Source organism: Centroberyx affinis, unplaced genomic scaffold, assembly GCF_046629955.1.
Source record: "Centroberyx affinis isolate AG114_WGS23_722 - 3 ecotype Tasmania unplaced genomic scaffold, CSIRO-AGI_Caff_v1 ptg004610l_1, whole genome shotgun sequence".
Classification (NCBI taxonomy): Eukaryota; Metazoa; Chordata; class Actinopteri; order Beryciformes; family Berycidae; genus Centroberyx; species Centroberyx affinis.
In genome coordinates this window covers 120,001-138,026 of record NW_027282221.1, presented here as the reverse complement: position 1 = coordinate 138,026, position 18,026 = coordinate 120,001, and the positions used below count along the sequence as shown (strand labels likewise).

At 41.3% G+C, this 18,026-nt stretch overlaps 1 protein-coding gene across 1 annotated transcript; it reads right to left on the bottom strand.

Annotated features, from left to right (window-relative positions):
* Positions 1 to 7,180: 7,180 nt before the first annotated feature.
* Positions 7,181 to 13,190, bottom strand: LOC139665541 (bifunctional protein GlmU-like). The gene is made up of 3 exons (XM_071544590.1): positions 12,999 to 13,190; positions 9,057 to 9,245; positions 7,181 to 7,510 (listed from the first exon to the last, which is right to left on the bottom strand). The coding sequence occupies exons 1-3, from the start codon at positions 12,999 to 13,001 to the stop codon at positions 7,268 to 7,270; spliced, it is 435 nt and encodes a 144-aa protein (XP_071400691.1). The 5' UTR covers positions 13,002 to 13,190; the 3' UTR covers positions 7,181 to 7,267.
* Between the last annotated feature and the right edge of the window lie 4,836 nt (positions 13,191 to 18,026).

The window sequence follows — 18,026 nt, the reverse complement described above, 5'->3', positions numbered from 1 at the left end:
GTGAGGGAAAAACCCTAATTGTGGTGTTTGCTGTGCAGTGTGAACGCAGCCTCAGCCTCTAAACAGGCTCCTCTCTGTGGAAGAGCTTCACAGTAAACTGTAATTGGCGTCTCGCAGCACGGCGGCGACCACCGACGCTGCTGCTGCTGCTGCTGCATTAAGAAAAAAAAACAAGCATCACTCCTAAACTTGTTACTCACAGAGGTTTCAACAGAGGAGAACTCAGATTTTCTCTGTGGAAATGACCGAAACGAGTGCATGTAAGCATAGGAAGAAAGCACGACACGAATCTTTAATCACCTCCGGCAGATGAAGATACATTTAAAAAAAAAAATCTGATGAGGTTTGAGGATTCTTCTTATGTTTAGATCAAAAGCTATATTTCAAATCCAGAACATCCGCTTTGGGCCGCTGCGCTTGCCGTCTAATTTGTCACAAAAGAGAACTGAGCCGCTTAGTTGGATGCGTAAAACCGCCTCCCAGGGGGCACTGGGGCAGACCACCAACGCTTTCGGCCGCCACGCTGTGTCAACAGAGCAAAACAAAAGCACAAAGCTGCGGCGCCGAGCGCTTTGTAGCTCCGCTTTAAAGCTCGGGCTGCCGGGAAGCAGAACAACACGCAACGAGCCGCACGCCATCGGCTGAGAAACGTTCAGTTTGCTTTCCCGGCTGCCTCTTTAAATCTAATTACCTCCGATCACTGAAGAGCTGTAGTCCAAAGTGTTATGCAGGCCTCTCCAAATCATTAAAAATCATTAGCTGGAGTCCAGTATTCACTAAAATCTAGAGCAGTGATTCTCAACCTTTTTCATATCAAGGACCCAAATTTAGTCCACATTAGAGCCACAGACCCCCATTTGATGAGATTCTGTATCTCGGACCCAAATCTGAGAATATTTTTATTGTCAGATATGATTTTGTCCAGAATCCCATGACTATCTGTATTGTAGGTAGAGAGATAACAGAGAAACTATGATCAAAACAGTCATTCTTCTACATTCTCTAACTGAGTTAACGTTTTGTAAATTAAATAATGCTGAAGTTTAACAATTCATCAATTTGCTGTGGACCCCTTGGAACCCCCCTAAGGACCCCTGCTGGTCCCCGGACCCCATGTTGAGAACCAATGATCTAGAGGATCCAGTCTGTGAAAGTGTTGTCTCTCTGTTACCTGCTATTCTTTAAAGGAGAATCCTGTTGGCATTTAGAGTTACTGCCCATTTACCTCTGTCTACACCTAGTTTACATTTCCACCAATCATCTTGCAATGCATGTTGTATGTACAGTAAAATCCTAAATATAAACCCTGGGCTAAGAACACCAGAGGCCTGTATCACGAAGCAAGTTCAAAAAAGTCAGGGTATCTAATTATAGGATGATATAAACCCTAATATTTCTTGCTGACATTTTCAACACATGGGTATCGGAAAGTAATGGATAGCTACTAACATTGGGTTCTTCTCTCTAGAAGAACAAATTCTTATAATGAATAACTGTCAGCATTACAAAACATAACCGCGAAAAGTAAAAGTTGTTTCTGCTTCCAAGGCTAGAGAGGATTACTGGAGGAACTGCCCTGTCATTAGGACACAGTGGTTATATTTTTCATTGATAAAATAGTTTGTGGACACATTGAGGATGTAAAAAGATTTTCTATTCAGCCAGGGTTAAACCCAAAGTTAGCTCGCTAACCCACTAATCTTACTTTGTGATATGGACCTCAGAACTAACCCTAATCCGGCACCGAGAGTCTCTAACAAGAGAACTGCAGTGCGGTTTGTTAATCCAACCAACTAGAGGAAACCACCCCAAAACACAAGGCATTATGGGTAGAAGGAGACGGACGCGGTTGCTCTTGCTTGGAAAGCCTAGCAGAACAAAATGAAGTCTGGACCGATGCTCATATTCAGCTATTTCTTCATGTGTTCTTAACTGGTATGAACACCACAGAAGAAGAGACACACAAGTCTGTAAGGTTAGATAAAGTTACAGGGAGTGGAATCAGTTTTGGCAGGATGACAGGTGACCAAAACTCTGTCCAATAAACAAGCTGCTTGCAGCTTTAATTTTGTTTGGGATTTTATTCCACTCCTCCCCCCCTGTGTAGAGGTTGTGATCACACAGGATGCTGGATGGATATGTCCCTTATTTTCAGTGGTTTGGTCACAGCAGGTGTCTATCTCTTCCAAACTGTGTGCCAGGGTTTTGGACACTAAATCTGAGGAGGAGAAGACATAAACAGAAGTCAAAATGGAGGAAATTCACTTAAGTCGCCTCAGGAAACGCTTTTCTGTACGATCAAACAAATACACTGACGGTAAGTAAGCATCACTCTTTCAGTTTCATCTCTGTTTCAGAATGGATTCATCATCCTCTTCTTTAAAGACGAGCAGAGTCCATTTTTGTTTTCAACATTATCCCTTCTACAGAGAATCAGTTGTAATATTTGGGTTTCTTTTCCTCTCCAAGGCCAAAATTCACTCATTCATTTATTGGCCTTATTCACATGGCGGCCATTTTGAACGCTTGGGGTGGGTAAAACTACCCGGAAGACTGGCAAATATAAAACTAGCGTTACTTCAACACATAAGTAAGGACTTCAGATGGACCAAACCGTTATCAAATTAGCTAACAATCTCAGGAACAACAACAACAACATCTGCTTGAATTTAGCAGGGAAGTTAGCTAGCTACCAAGACGAGCGATAATGGGCCAAATATTAAAATGTGAACCTATATCCTTCCAGATTCTTGAGATCCATTTGTTTCTAATATGTTTTTCAGTGGGGAATCTGTTAAAGACTGTTGAAATGATCATCGACTTCAGAACAAAACAATTAATTAAAGCACCTATCCTCATCAACAGCCAACCAATTAGGCTACAATAACCGACTCTTTTAAGTTCCTTGGCACACACGCCAACCATCATATGAAAAAAGCCCAACAGAGACTCTACTTCCTGAGACAAGCAGGGTCTACTGGTCCAATTTTACACAGCCATAATCCAAAGCATCCTGTCATTATCGATTACTCTCTGGTATGGAAATACATCTAAGCACACAATAAAGAAAATGGACAGAATTATCACCATAGCATCAAAGATCATAGGCTGCAAACTCCCCACACTGGACTCCATATACACACAACGCACCATCTCACCAGCAATCAAGATCATGGATGACCCTCTCCACCCAGCTCACCATCTGTTTCAGCATCTCCCCTCTGGCAGGTCACTAGGAGGCAGGACAGCTTCTTCCCCAAAGCCATACAACTGATAAATACTCAAAAGTCGGTCTAATTGTATGATATGTGGAGTTGTGTATTATATGTTTTTTCTTGATGCACTTAGGTCCTTACCTTGCGAGGCAGCTGGATTCGCGAGATCACGATCACACGAGAATCCATCTTGCCAGGCTTCAAGTTATGCGTTTGTGGCCGAACCACAGCGGTGCGGACCAATCAGCGTCCTATGAGGGCAGCTGGGGGCGGGGCTTAAGTGTGCCGACAGCGAGAAGCACAACAATGGATGCTCCTAAAGAGGCTAGCGTAGATGCTGCTATCACATCAGTTATTTCTGAACTCCCGACTGGCTTCGGCCAGAGTTTGTTTATATGGTTCGTTGATCTGATTGGTTGAAGTTAGCCTGTGATAGACGGTGATAGACAGATGGTTCAGCCAATCACCTGCCAAGTATTTTTTGAAAGTGCCTGCCCTTTTCCAAACAGTTTCCAATGACGACTTCCCAGATGGTTCTGTGTAACAAACCATCTGGCGCGTCAGGTTACTTAGGTCCTTATGGTTGCACTGATTGTATGTGGTGTATTGCTACAGCTATTCCATCTGTACTGTGGTTAATTCCACCAGCCTAACCGTGTGGTAATAAAAGAAACTTGAACTTGAACTTGAAATGTTTGTACCAACATGCACATCATACATCAGAACAGAGCTGGGCTGTAGAGTTTCCCACCCCGGGAAAAGTGTTCAGAATGGCCGGCGTGTGAATAAGATCAATTACTTTGATGAAAATTGATGTCAAAAAGCACCCTGCTCCCTGGCAGGGTGAAGTCACCCGGAGGTGACAGCTCAGGACCCGCAGCTCTCAGTTCAGCGCTGAGAGTCTCACTGCTGTTCCCGTCGCAATCATGAGACCCAGCAGAGCCGAGCAGCTGCACTCTGCAGGAAATCACCGCCTAAAAGTCATTTTATCTCGCAGTGAGTCTTGAAATCCTGATTTAAGACTCAGAACGAGGGGGGAGAGGGGGTGAAACAGGCTGTTCCATCAAGTACATTAAAGACTTTTTAAGAGCTTTTTTAATGCCGGTTAGAAAGATTTTTTTGCAAATGCGCGTGAATTTGAAGACAACTGTAGATCTATCAGAATGCATGCAACTATTTAAAGACGTAAAGTGAATTTAGGCTTACTATATACCACTAGTCCATACCCGGGGATGCGCGCGCCACAACTACGAGCAGACTTGCCAAAAATGCGCATAAACAGCGTAAATTTGGGAAAATGGAAAAATCAGCTTCGTCAGTCCCAGCCTATGCCAATGCTCAATGCCCATGTGCAGTTTCAGATTGATTGGCCAACCCATTGAGGAGCAAAATGGATGCAGACAGACAGAAAGACAGAGTTTTCCTCATTTTATAGTAGGATACTCAGCTGTACTCAATAAGCTTTAAAGTGGTAATCTGCAAGATCCATGTTTTTTTTTAAAATTCAGTCTCCATCTTTGTCCCTCAGCCTCACTGTGGTGTTTCTGCACTGCTCTTCCCACAGATCACCTGTCAATCAAACAGTGTGGGCGGAGCTTGGATTTTCTGTTGCTGCAGTTTGAGTTTCTCTTTCCTCTGTCTGTTCAGTCATGGTGGCTATCACTGCTCATGCTAACTACCCAGTTCTTCTTCCTCTGTTGATTCTAAACAAACCGGAAATGTGATTTTTCCCGGGAAAGAGCGAACAGACACCGGCTGTTTAGAACAGACAGTGGAGAAGCTTTATGAACTGGATATAGGTTGGATCACTGTTGGATTAGAGCAATCAGTGATAGAGAGTTGGATATTGAAATTAAAATGTGAAGGATTATTACTTGTAGATAACCTGACTTCAGACATCTCAGGACTTTTCCAGGAGCTGCAGGGTGACAGAGGATTTGGGGCTCGGGGGGTAAAAACCTTCCGGACTGGGTATTTCTGTTGCGACAGTCGGCCGGCGGTCCAATTAAACTCCATCTATGTGAACTCGACTCCATCAAAAGGCTGTTACCACTCCCCTCTCCCCTCCCTCCGCCTCCCCCCGACAGGCAGCGGAGGAAGGCTTCCTTTCTTCCCCGCGGCGGCCGTGACCGAGCCGAGGTCACGGCTAATCCTTCGGGGAGTTCCCGCATTGTCTCCCCACAACCGGGGGGGGGTCAGAGGCTCTGAAAGGCCGCGGCTTAGTTAAACATCTATTAGCGCAAAGCTGCGACCCCCCCAGAGCCGCTCCTATTGGCTGCCAGGCTCAGGGCAGCTGTGTGTTTTTTTGTGTGTGTGTGTGTGTGTGTGTGTGTGGGATGGTGGAAACTGTATTGCCTGAAGCTATTCAGAGCTACAGTCACATTTTAAGCATTTAGCCGACGCTCCTATCCGAAGCAATTCACAATGAAGAAGCAGGTAGCGGTTCAGTTTGACAGGACACAAGGCTTTTGTGGGGATTGAACCTGTGACCTTTGCAGCACGTGACGGTCTGTATATCTGCCCCAGTGCCTTGATCACTAGTGCAATAGTATAGGAGTATTGCAAGAAAAGCAGCTCGATGGGGTTTTATATAGTGGCCGTCAGCTCTCATCACCAGAGGAATTGGGAGAATATTTTGTCGAATATTGATTTAAAGCAATATTCCACTTAGTTTGAACATGGGGGGTTATTCGGCACTTGACCGCCATGGAAACCAGAATATAAACTACTCACCAAGATCAGATGCAGCTGGACGAGTTTGTAGCGTTCAGAGTTTTAGAAAATAGACTGAAAACTGATGTGAAACACATTGGTGAACATATTCAACAATAGATTCCACTACTGTGATTTTCAACTGACTTTTGGTCCAACGTTTTACAACATCATTTTGCCAAATAGCATTTTTATTGATAGAAGAGAACATAGTGGAGGGATACCATCATGGCAGTCAAGTGCCGAATAAACCCATTTTAAGTGCAATATTAGCCTACTTTAATTACATGGGAGTGAGAAGGCATTCCTGTCCCTTTAATAATAATAACATGAAGAATTGTGTTTCAGGATCCATTAATGCTAATGAACCCTTGAACCCTATGTGCACAAATGTGACTAAAAGCTGAGCTGAAACAAAGATACGAGATAACCTACCTGTTTGTTGATGTGTGCCGATGTTCAATGAGCCATAGGTTTATGCTCTATTTCTCTCGCTGTTGTGTAAGTTAGCTAATATTATTAAGTTTGGGTTACTCTTCCCTTTACACTCTACTAGTTCAGATGGACCTTCAGTCTCCATTGTGCAACTAAACAGACAGTTTTAGTGTTAAACAAGCTAGTTTCAACGTAACATTTACATCCTCAAACGCATGTTCAGCTGGTGCAACAGGCTGCAGGTTTCAACACAAGTAACCACCTTATTTTAAAAGATAAGTTGGGCAATTTTGGACCTATAAATAATTTGTCTCTTACATACCTGTAGAATTGGAACAGCAGACAATATTGGCTCCCGATTGGCTATTGGTAGAAAGACAGGCTGGCTTTTTTGGAGATATTTACCTCCGCCAAGGAGGTTATGTTTTCGGTGCCATTTGTTTGTCTGTTAGCAGGATTACGGAAAAACTACTGGCCCGATTTTCATGAAACTTGGTGGAAGGGTGTAGCATGGGCCAAGGAAGAACCCATTACATTTTGGAGTGGATCCGGATCCGACTCACAAACAAGCAATAATAGCACGAACCTTGGCGGAGGTCTGCGCTCTCCGAGTGCCCTTCTAGTTTGACAAACAGTTTGGAGGCAGCAGAGCTCGCTCTTTCAACTGACAGCTGAATCTGGAGCCAATATTGTCTGTGGGTCCAAGAACTACAGGGATGAAGAGACTCATTATATGTAGGTCCAAAGTCGCTGAACTTGTCCTTTACGGACAGTCAAATCTGAATTGGTAAAGGAAAAACAAACATCTACAATGATCATAACCATCAGCGTACCAGGACTTTAATCAACAAAACACACACAGTCTTTAACTATGAGTACAGTGCAGTCAGTCAGTATGAACCGGATCAGTCCCTCGGCTGCACCACCAGCTCCGGGAAGCCGGTCTGATCGTCCATCTCTCTGGTGAACTGCAGCCCGGCGGCCTCGCCCACCACCACCTCCGCCGTGGTGAACACCTCCAGGCCGCCCAGCACGTGCCCCCCCACCGTCCGGCCCTCCGCGTCCGCCAGGCAGATGTGCAGGTGGGCATCTGGGTTCAGCGTCCCGACCAGAGAGACGATCTCAAACCGCCCGTTCAGCTGGATCACCTGACAGGAAGAGTTCACGAGTTAAAGGAGCAGTCATTCAGGTTTTTACTGCCCTGTAGCACAGACAGAGCATAATATATCTGTGGGAGTTGATAGGGTTGTTGATCGATACCAGTGACTGAACGATTACTTCACCAGCTGCTGAGATTTCTGGCTTTCAAAACTCACTTTCTGGCTTGTACTTTTGCAAGAAAAACTCACTTTCTGGCTTGTACTTTTGCAAGAAAAACTCACTTTCTGGCTTGTACTTTTGCAAGAAAAACTCACCGTGCATTGGAGTTTCAATACACACCTACAAATAATTCAGACATATGAAAACTTTGATAAATCCCATTTTCATGTGTAAACGTGGATACGAAAGATTTATTTATTTATTTTATTTTATTCTTTTAAAGATTTATTTTATGCTTTATTTGAGAGATATAGTGAGAGAGAGACAGGAAGGTATGGGAGAGAGAGCGAGGGGAGGACATGCAGCAAAGGACCACGGGCCGGATTCGAACCCGGGTCGCTGCAGGAAGGCCTGAGCCAAATGGTACGCGCCCTACTCGGTGAGCCACCAGGGCGCCCGATACGAAAGATTTATGAACAAATCCCTTGATAAATGAAGCACAATGAGTCCAAACAGGGTTTTTCAAAATATCTCAAAAAAAGCCGGTCTGTGAAAACGATACGGAGAGCGACCGACGTCCGGAAAGAAGCGGCACCGACTGTTTCCACTCAGCGGATCGTATTCTACCGAACTCTACTGTTTACGGTCTGACCTGACCGTCCAGAACTAGATCACTCCGCCAGGAACCGCCTTTCACCCCACAGCGGTCTGTGCTGCGGCAGAGAAAAATAGTTCTGTGATTTCCTGATTAGTGAAAGTTGCACAATGGAGGAACTGAGTCGTGTTTCCTCTCGACTCGAGCCACTGTTTGTGGCTCCACAGGATGTTTGATGTTAGGAGATATTTTGATAAACAGTTTGGACTCCCGCAGCAAGAGGCAGCGGAGCTCGCTGTTTCAACAGACAGCTGACTCTGGAGACAATATTGTCTGTGGGTCCAAGAACTACAGGGAGGAAGAGACTCATTATACAGAGGAACAAAATCACCAAACTTTAACGCTGCAGCTTCCTGAATTCCTGATGTCACCAACAAGGATTTACATCACCAAGTCATTTTGTGATCATTAGTCTTAAAATGCCATGACAGGACAGAACCACTTGCTGAATTTTGTTTAGTTTGTGGTTCACACTGCAATGCTTGGTCTGCTGTAAAACATGAGCTCAGATGTTTGATCACTAAGTGACTGTGTGTTAAAGTGTAAACAGGGTGACGATAATTACCAGGAGCAACCAAAGTCCACAGAGAACTTAATGAACATGAACGCAGCTTAACCCCGCCCCTCCCTGGGGATGTCCTCTAATCGTTTTTAAACACCCTCCCTACCCAGATCCCTAATGACTTACAAGCAATCATTTCCCATTCATTTTACAACAACAACAGTAACAACCTCTACTCCTGCAGCCACATCAGAGGCGACGCTGCTGCGCCAAGTACCTCATTTGTATTCGTCGCCGTGGCGTTTGCCAGCCGGAGCGTTGCCTTGGTAACGCTGCCCACGCAGGTGATGATGAAGGGCGCGCGGAGTCGCCTCTCCTCCACCAGCGCCTGCAGCGAGCCGAGCAGCTCGCGACCCGGACCGAGCCGCAGCGCGTGCACCTGCAGGGACGAGCCAGCTGACGAGGACTGGGAACAGATGTTTGAATTTTCTTTTTAATTCATTTTATTTTTACATATTAGACACACATACATACATACATACTCCATCCCTTACAGTTTGCTTACAGAGCTAAGAGGGGGGTAGAGGAAGACCCTCCTTAACTTAGTTTTAAAACACCTGGAAGACACTAAGACCCATGCTAGGTTGCTTTTTATTGACTTCTCTTCTGCTTTTAACTGTATTCAGCCCCATATCCTTGCACAAAGGCTCATATTTAATTTTGGTTTGGATTTTAATATTGTTTGCTGGCTTGTGGACTTTTTAACTGACTGTTCTCAGAGGGTGAGAGTGAATGGGGCCCTCTCTGGTGCTCTTAAATCTTCTACTGGTTCCTCACAGGGGTGTGCCCTCTCACCCCTGCTATTTGTGTTGTACACCAGTGACTGTGTGAGCCACCAGGAGTCCAGATATGTTATTACATTTGCAGATGATTCTGTTATAGTGAGCCTTCTAAAGGATGGTGAGACCTGCCATGGCCCAAGTTTGCACACTGGTGTAACAAATCGTTTCTTAAACTCAGTGTGTCTAAAACAAAAGAGATTTTATTCACAGGCTATTTTTTATTTTTACAATTTCATTTTTGTTCATATATTTCTACACTTAGTTTATTGTTTATTCATATATGTTTTATTTTTTACAATTTCATTGATTCATTAATTCATGTATTTGTTTTATTATTATTAATATTATTATTATTATTATTTTTTTTTTTACAAATTCTTTATTTACCCCTCATATAATAATAATAATATTTTTCATTTTCATTCTTAAACTTCACATTCTAGTGTTGAAATTGTTGGTTGCGTTATGTATAAATCCCCCACATTTGCAATATTCTTGTTTAATATTGTATTTTTTTGTTTGTGTGTGTGTGTGTGTGTGTGTGTGTGTTGGGGGTAAGGTCCATTCAGATCCTTAACAGGATCACTATGCTTAACTAAATAGCAGCCTGACCCCTCACCCTGCGTGTGTGTGTGTATGTGTGTGTGTGTGTGTGTGTGTGTGTGTGTGTGTGTGTGTGTGTGTGTGAAGCTGACAGAGGGCTGTTAAAGCAGCAGCAACATTTATAAACTCTGCTGGTCCATGGTAATGAGGCAGTGTGTGTACTCTAATCATAATCCTCTTCATTATTATTAATCGCCATAATTAGCCATGATAATTTAAAGGTCTCATATTATTCAGTTTGTTTTTCAGATCCACTCTGCCTCAGGATGAGACTCATGTTCCTCAGGATGTTTTACAATTAAATGTAGTTTAGTTAAAATTGCATTTATTAAATGAATTTGATGACAAAATCCTCACAGATCTGAAATACTGAATATGAAATACTTCACACTCCAAATCTGACAGACTTCTTAATTTATTTTATCTTGTATTCAGACTTATCAAGCTTATTGTAGGATTTCCTTTTTATCTCACTGCACTGGCAGATCATTTTACCAGTTTCAACAAATTAGACTTTTTTTCCAGGAGAATGTAACTTGTTTCAGGACATTTTCTTGGTAAAAGTGAAATTGTTTCTTGTTTCCAGATTTTCTTCATTGTTTTATGATGATTTCTTGAAAGAAGTCATATTGGCATGAATCAAGTGAAATTTATTGAAACCAGCAAGATTATCTGCCAGCTCAGTGAGAGAATTTGACTAAAAATATCATGAAATAAGCTGATAGGTTTGGAAACAAGATGAAATCACTGGACAGCTTGTTGTTTTTTAGGGTGAAATTGAGCCTCATGTTGCTGCTCTGCCTCATCCAGTCAGGAGCTACAGTTCATATCTTCTCTTATTCAGACCACACATCATTACACTGTGAAGTCTGGAGCAGAGCGGCTTCAGAGGCTATAAACCAATCAGATCCCTCAGATCATCAGGCATGTGTCTCCTAAATGTACCTAGAGTTAAATCTAAATCAGGTGAAGGTGTATTTAGTCACTCTGGTGCTGTTCTCTGGAACAAACTACCTGCTGACCTGAGATCTGCTACAACTGCATCCTTTTTTGAAAGCAGTCTTAAAACATTGATTTTTTCTCAGGCTTTTGGTAGTTAGTGTGTGTTTGCCTTTGTGTGCCTCTGCTGTAGTCTGTGTGTGAGTGCTGTTGTATGAATAGGACAGGGGTTATAAAAAGCTGTATTTTATGTATGTGTGTGTGCGTTGTATGTGTGGCTGAAAGGTTATTTTATATATGTGTGTATTCTATCTCCTTATCTGTTTAGTGTTACTATTTTGCCTTTTTATGTGAAGCACACTGAACTTACCTGTGTATGAAATGTGCTATACAAATAAAATTGACTTGACTAGAGTATATAACGTGGCATGAGAAATATCACACACATGTCAAGAAGCTGTTCATGCTCATTAGGTCTATTAGTGATCAATATTTGCCTTCCACACTCAGGCCAGGATCTGTGGAAAGTCAACAGGGAAATGTGATGTCAGCAGAAACATTTAACAGACAGCTTTGTTTGTTCTATTTTACAGAACTTTGGTAGCTTTGGATATACAAATATAACGATTAGTATTAGTTTTCTTGATCAGTAGGGCTCAGCCAATGTCTTCCTCAAAATCAATGAAAATCAATGTTGGAGAAGAATATAACCAAACAAAAATCACTTATTGCCATTTATTCCTTTCCTTTATGCTTCGCAGCCCAAAGCGGCTCATAAAAAAACTCTCATCTGGAAACAAATAAAAGAAGAAACCAAACCAAACAACAAGCAAAGATAACAATGATCTCTCTCTCTCTTTCTTAACATCACTTCCACCCTTTTCTTTCATCTTTGAAGTGAAGACTTTACCTAATTTTTTTTCCAATAGTTTGTTTTTCGTGGATTGTTTGTAGTTTTTGGCAGAGGAAGGTGAAACTGCTAAACCTTTTTCTTTTTGTGCCGAGATCAGTATGTCTAAATTTGACCATTTTCATAATTAATTTTAATAATAAGTTATCTCCTCATCAGGGTGGAAAAGCCTCTGAAACATTTAGACACTGAAACCCGGGATAAGAGACTGAACCTCAGTTACACCATATTTCTATTAATAAAGTGGTGTAATTTATTCCTTTATGCCATTTAGTTGCATTCCATCTCCTCTTGTGTGGGTTTATGGGTAATGTAGTTCATGTGACACTTGAGAGCAATTTGACACGGATGAGCTTTGAAGTTTCTGACAATATGAGGTTTATTATACTAGAAAGAGAGACAGAGAGAGAGAGAGAGACAGAGAGAGTGAGAGAGACAGAGAGAGACAGAGACAGAGACAGATATTATACTATATTATATTATATTATATTATATTATATTATATTATATTATATTATATTTAATGTAACAGTTGGACTCTTTATCATTTCCTCTGGTGTTTGTTCCTTCCTAAACGCAGGATTCACCCAGATAAACCCTGAAGGTTTGAGGTTTATTGATTAAACTGTTATTGATCATACTGCTATTGAATATAGAGAGAAATGAAGAGCCACAAGTTGTCAAAAGTTGATCTAAGTGTGTGACAGCTTTTTATATAGATCTGTGTAATGGTTCAACTGAGAATATGCAGATTTTAAAGTGTCTCAGGTCTGTTAAAGTTAAAATAAATCATCAAACCTGAGTGCATTTAAAGCGATGGACTTCTCTCATGTACCGGTGTTTTTCTGAATGGCTTTATCTGTTTAGCTGTAGAGGTTAGAATAGAATAGACTTTTTACACATAATACAGTAAAGTGAAACTCACCATGGTGCAGCAGTTCACAGGGCCACAGCTGACAGACAGCAGCTGCTTCAACACTGTAGAAACCTGTGGACTAAACTAAACTGAACAGGATACATACAGAAACATTAGCAGACTTCACTGACAGTTCAGTAATTAGCAGGTTTGGACTGGAAGAAGGTTTCTCTCAGTGGAAACACGCATGCTCAGCAGACCGTAAACACTTTCAAACCGATCACTTCCTGTAGGAGTTTCCAGCAGCTCAGATCATGGTCTGGGTGGAGCCGGTTCTCCTGGTCTTCTGCTGCCACCTGCTGGAGGATTAGAGCTTTACATCTAACTGCAGCCCAGGGTGGCGAAGGATTACCTGTAACAGCCCCAGCAAACATTTACTTTTTACATAAAATTTACTTTTCAGCGAAGCCACAAAATACCCACAAACTTATGAAAGAAAATAGAATTAATCTAAATTTCACGTCTTTCTATGATACCTTGTAGGCTGCAGGGTTCATACACTTTTTCACCAATGATTTTCAATGACTTTTCCATGACTTCTCCACAACCTTTAACTTAATTTCCATGACCAAAAGAAATGACTCATCTGAGGTACCACTGAAAATGTTGTAGTATCGGCCTAAGTAAAATTAGGTCTGCATTTCAAACATCTGGTGCCTCTCTAGAACAAATAAAGACCAGACAGACACACCTAGATACATTTTGTCATATTTTAAATCCAATACCAGGTTAAAATTTTTGTCAATGTCTCAAAAGATAAATAAAAAATGCCATCACATTTTCTATGAGAGAGAGAGCATGAGAAAAGAGAGAGAGAGAGAGACAGACAAAGAGAATGAATGAGAAAGACAGAGAGAAATATTGCATTGGGGTAGGAATGCCAGTGTTAACATATGATTCCCCAGCTCACAGGACACTTTCTCTCACCACAGACAAATCTTACTGCAATCTGGCTGTCCTGGAACTTGAACGACATATTCTAAATACATAAAAAAATTTAACTGTATTCTGTTGTGTTACCTAAGCAAATTATAGATTCTGATTGCAGATGCTTGTGAAAAATTAAGAGAAACTCAGAAGAAGCCATTTTAAGTGTCAGGTGATCTGTGTCTTTATAAAATGTAGCACAGAAGAAAATATGTTTGTATGCAAACCTGAAATAAATCACCTGAATTTTATATTATTTCTTCACTTTTTCCTCATCTGTACCTTTAAATAACCTCAAGTAATCTGAAAGTTACTGAAAGTAATCAGAATACATTACAGAGTTTAGGTCATCCCTTTGATTGCATTACTGATTACAGTTTTGATGAGGTCACCAGTAAGATTTTTAAAGTGACCCACCCAACCCTGCTGAAAAACTTTATTTTTAAAAGGATGCTTGAATTTTATTGAATGAAAACAGTTTGCAGAGGAATGGGAAGTTTTGTTTTGAATTATTTTTGCATCCGATGAGACTTTGAATTTTGTCTTTCAGTTGTTTTGCATTGTGAACTTGTGCAGATAAGTGAATAAAAGTAACATACAAACTGTCTTTACACTTTTTCCTCTAGTTCACTCATTCTGCAGCATGATGTGTCCAGCTGACGGACAAACAGTCTGTTTACAGACTGACAAACCGGGGTCTGTAATATTGATCTTGTGCTATCTGGATCAGAATCTGATAATCTTTTAAAGAAACTGACTCACAATCCACAAAATGAGTCTGATCCTGATCATCCTGGATTGCAAAAAAGAGATTAGAAACTCCTGTTTAATTTAATTCTTTAATTCTGATCTAGATGAAAAGTTTGTAAAAACTGGAGCTGCTGAGCTTCTGCTGAGGATCAAAACCTTTTCTTTAACTCCCATGTGGCTTAATGCAGTAGTTCTCAACATGGGGTCCGGGGACCACCAGGGGTCCTTGAAGGGGTTCAGGGGGTCCCCAGCAAACTGATGAATTGTTAAACTTCAGCATTATTTCATTTACAAGAAGTTAACACAATTAGAGAATGTAGAAGAATGACTGTTTTGATCATAGTTTCTCTGTTATCTCTCTACCTACAATACAGACAGTCATGGGATTCTGGACAAAATCATATCTAACAATAAAAATATTCTCAGATTTGGGTCAGAGAGACAAAATCTCATCAAATGGGGGTCTGTGGCTCTGATGTGGACTAAATTAGGGTCCTTGATATGAAAAAGGTTGAGAATCTTGAGCTCTTTATGGATCCAATAACTCTGTAAAGAAGTCTTTTTCACTCTAGATGGCGCTGTGGTTTAAATATTGAAAGCTGGAGCTGGAGTTTCATCACTGACATCACATGCTGCTTCCAACATTTCTGCACAGCGGTGATCTGCAGTCCTGAGCCGCTCAGAGCCGAGTGTCTGCAGGTTTCCAGCTAATTAATGAAAGCAGCTGCTGTAGTGATTGGTTGCTGGTTCCTGATAGAACCTGGCTGGAGAACACTGCTGTACCTGGTTCCTTCTCAGCAGAACATCACAGCATGTCTGGGTCAAATCTCTCTCTAACTGGAGTTTTGTTTTTATTTCACTGACTGAATCTGTGTTTATTTTACTACAGAAGAGGATTAGGGCCACGTGTGAAACATTTATTTGAGTTTATTCTCATAATTCTGTTCCAAGTTTTGGATGAAATGTTGAGTACTTGGATTTTTTAGGATTTTTTTGGGCATGAAAATGGTCAAATTTGAAGATAGTGAATATCATCACAAATAAAAAAGGTATAGCAGGTTCACCTCCTCACATCACCTTCCTCTACACTACAAACTGGCTTCCAACCAATCCTTGAAAACAGATTAGATCAAGTCTTTACCTTAATGATGAAGGAAATAGATGAAAGTGATGTTGAGAGAAGAGAGAGAGAGAGAGAGAGAGAGAGAGAGAGAGAGAGAGAGAGAGACAGAGAGAGAGAGAGAGAGAGAGAGAGACCACACCTTAGTAGTGTATAAAACCTGTTGGTAGTTGTAATCATAGTATGCAGAAACAGTTTTCCCAGTTACTACAAATACAAAAACAAACTAGAAAACAAAATAACAGAGAGAGGGGAACATTGGCTTTTTGGCTTCATTCACATTTTAGTCCTTTTTCTGATGCTTTTACGCAGAGTCACTTTTAATGAAACTTCTAATGAAAGCAACATAGAGTAACTTAGATCACCGACATTACAAGCAACCAGAAGGAAGGAGGTCAAAGGTCAGACGTCACAGCCACTTGATGTACTTGATGAACAGGTGGAAATATGAAATAATCCTGAGGTCCTAGAATGATTATGGATGATGGAGAAATGTTATGGAAAGAATAAGAGCAAGACAGAAAAAGAGATTTTTTTTTTTTATTATTTAACCTTTATTTAACCAGGAGTGGAGTCTCATTGAGATTAAAAATCTCTTTTTCAAGAGTGTCCTGGCCAAGACAGGCAGCAGCACAGTTAAAAAGAACAAATTACAGAATCATAAGATATCAAAAAACATTCATCAACATTCAAAACATCTACAGCCAGATGTGTTTGCTTCCAAGTCATTTGGAAACACTTTAAATGCATCCAGTGAGACCAGCTCCCGAAATTCAGCTAATTTTGCAACTGAGCAGCAAACCTAAACCCCTTTTTCCCAGTTCAGTACGGACTTTAGGGACAGTTAGTAGGAAGAAGTCCTGGGAGCGAGGGATGTAGATCCGTAGGTAAGATGGAAGCAGACCAAGAATAGCCTTATAAATAAAGATATGCCAATGGTTAAGTCTGCGGGTGGACAAGGCAGACCATCCAACCCGAACATACAAAGAGCAATGGTGAATAAGGGCTTTAAAATTTGTAATAAATCTCAGTGCTCCATGGTAGACAGTATCCAGTGTGTGTGGGCATTGTGAAGATGCATGCATGTATATAACATCACCACAGTCCAGCACAGACATAAAGCTGGCAGCAACAAGTCTCGAAGGAAAAGCAAGACTTGTTTCTAAAGTAAAAACCCAATTTCAACTTCAGTTTCTTCACTAGTTGCTGAATGCGAGGCTTAAATGAGAGAGAATCATCAATTACAATTCCCAGATACTTGTATTGAGATACAGACTCAATCTCAGAGCCTGAAAGGTGGTGATAGATGGGAGGATTCGAAAACATCATGAGGTTTTGATTTGTCGGCAATCACAGTGTAGGAAAATCTTCCCTCCATAAAGACAAACACCAGAGTTTATGATTTATTCAGGCAGAAACCCAAACACAAACCTACTTTACATCGGCTTTTTGAGAATGAAAAAAAGTCTTGCTGCCTTTCAGTCAAACCGCAGAGTTTCTTTTCCTCTTTCTTCACAGCTGAACTGTTTGACCGAGGCGTTTGGAGACAGAATGCAAATCACGCCGCCGAACAGATAAATCCCAGACTTGCTGATTTATTTTGCCGGCGTCTCCTCCAAGTGTTTTTTCCATGTAATAATGAGCAGATTAAATCAGAGGAGGAGCCGGGGCTCCTGGGAGCCGAGCGGGCCGCGCTCCGCTGATTATGCCGAGTAGAGGTGCTTCCGTGTATTCCCACCGCAACGCCTGATTACTATCAGGTTACAGCATCCATGACAACACAGGAGGCTGCAGCCGGTTAAAGCAACAGGACCGATGCTCAGGCTGCGTTCAGAGTCCAGTGTGTTCAAACTCTGCAGCGTTTCCTCCTTTAGTTCGGTTCCTTTGTCCAGGTGAGAACTAAGATATTTGAATTCAGGAGGAAGCAAAACCAGAGGTGGAAAGTAACTGAGTACATTTACTCAAGTACTGTACTTAAGTACAATTTGAGGTACTTGTACTTTACTTGAGTATTTCCATTTGATGCCATTTGTACTTATACTCCACTACATTTTAGAGGGAAATATTGTACTTTTTACTCCATTACATTTATTTCACAGCTATAGTTACTAGTTACTTTTCAGATCAATATTTTATATTTAAAACATTTGATCATCTTTATAAAATAACTATAAAATAGCATTGTTATAGATTAGACTACCCAAAAGTATAGCTAAATTGTTAAGATTAGCTTCACGTTG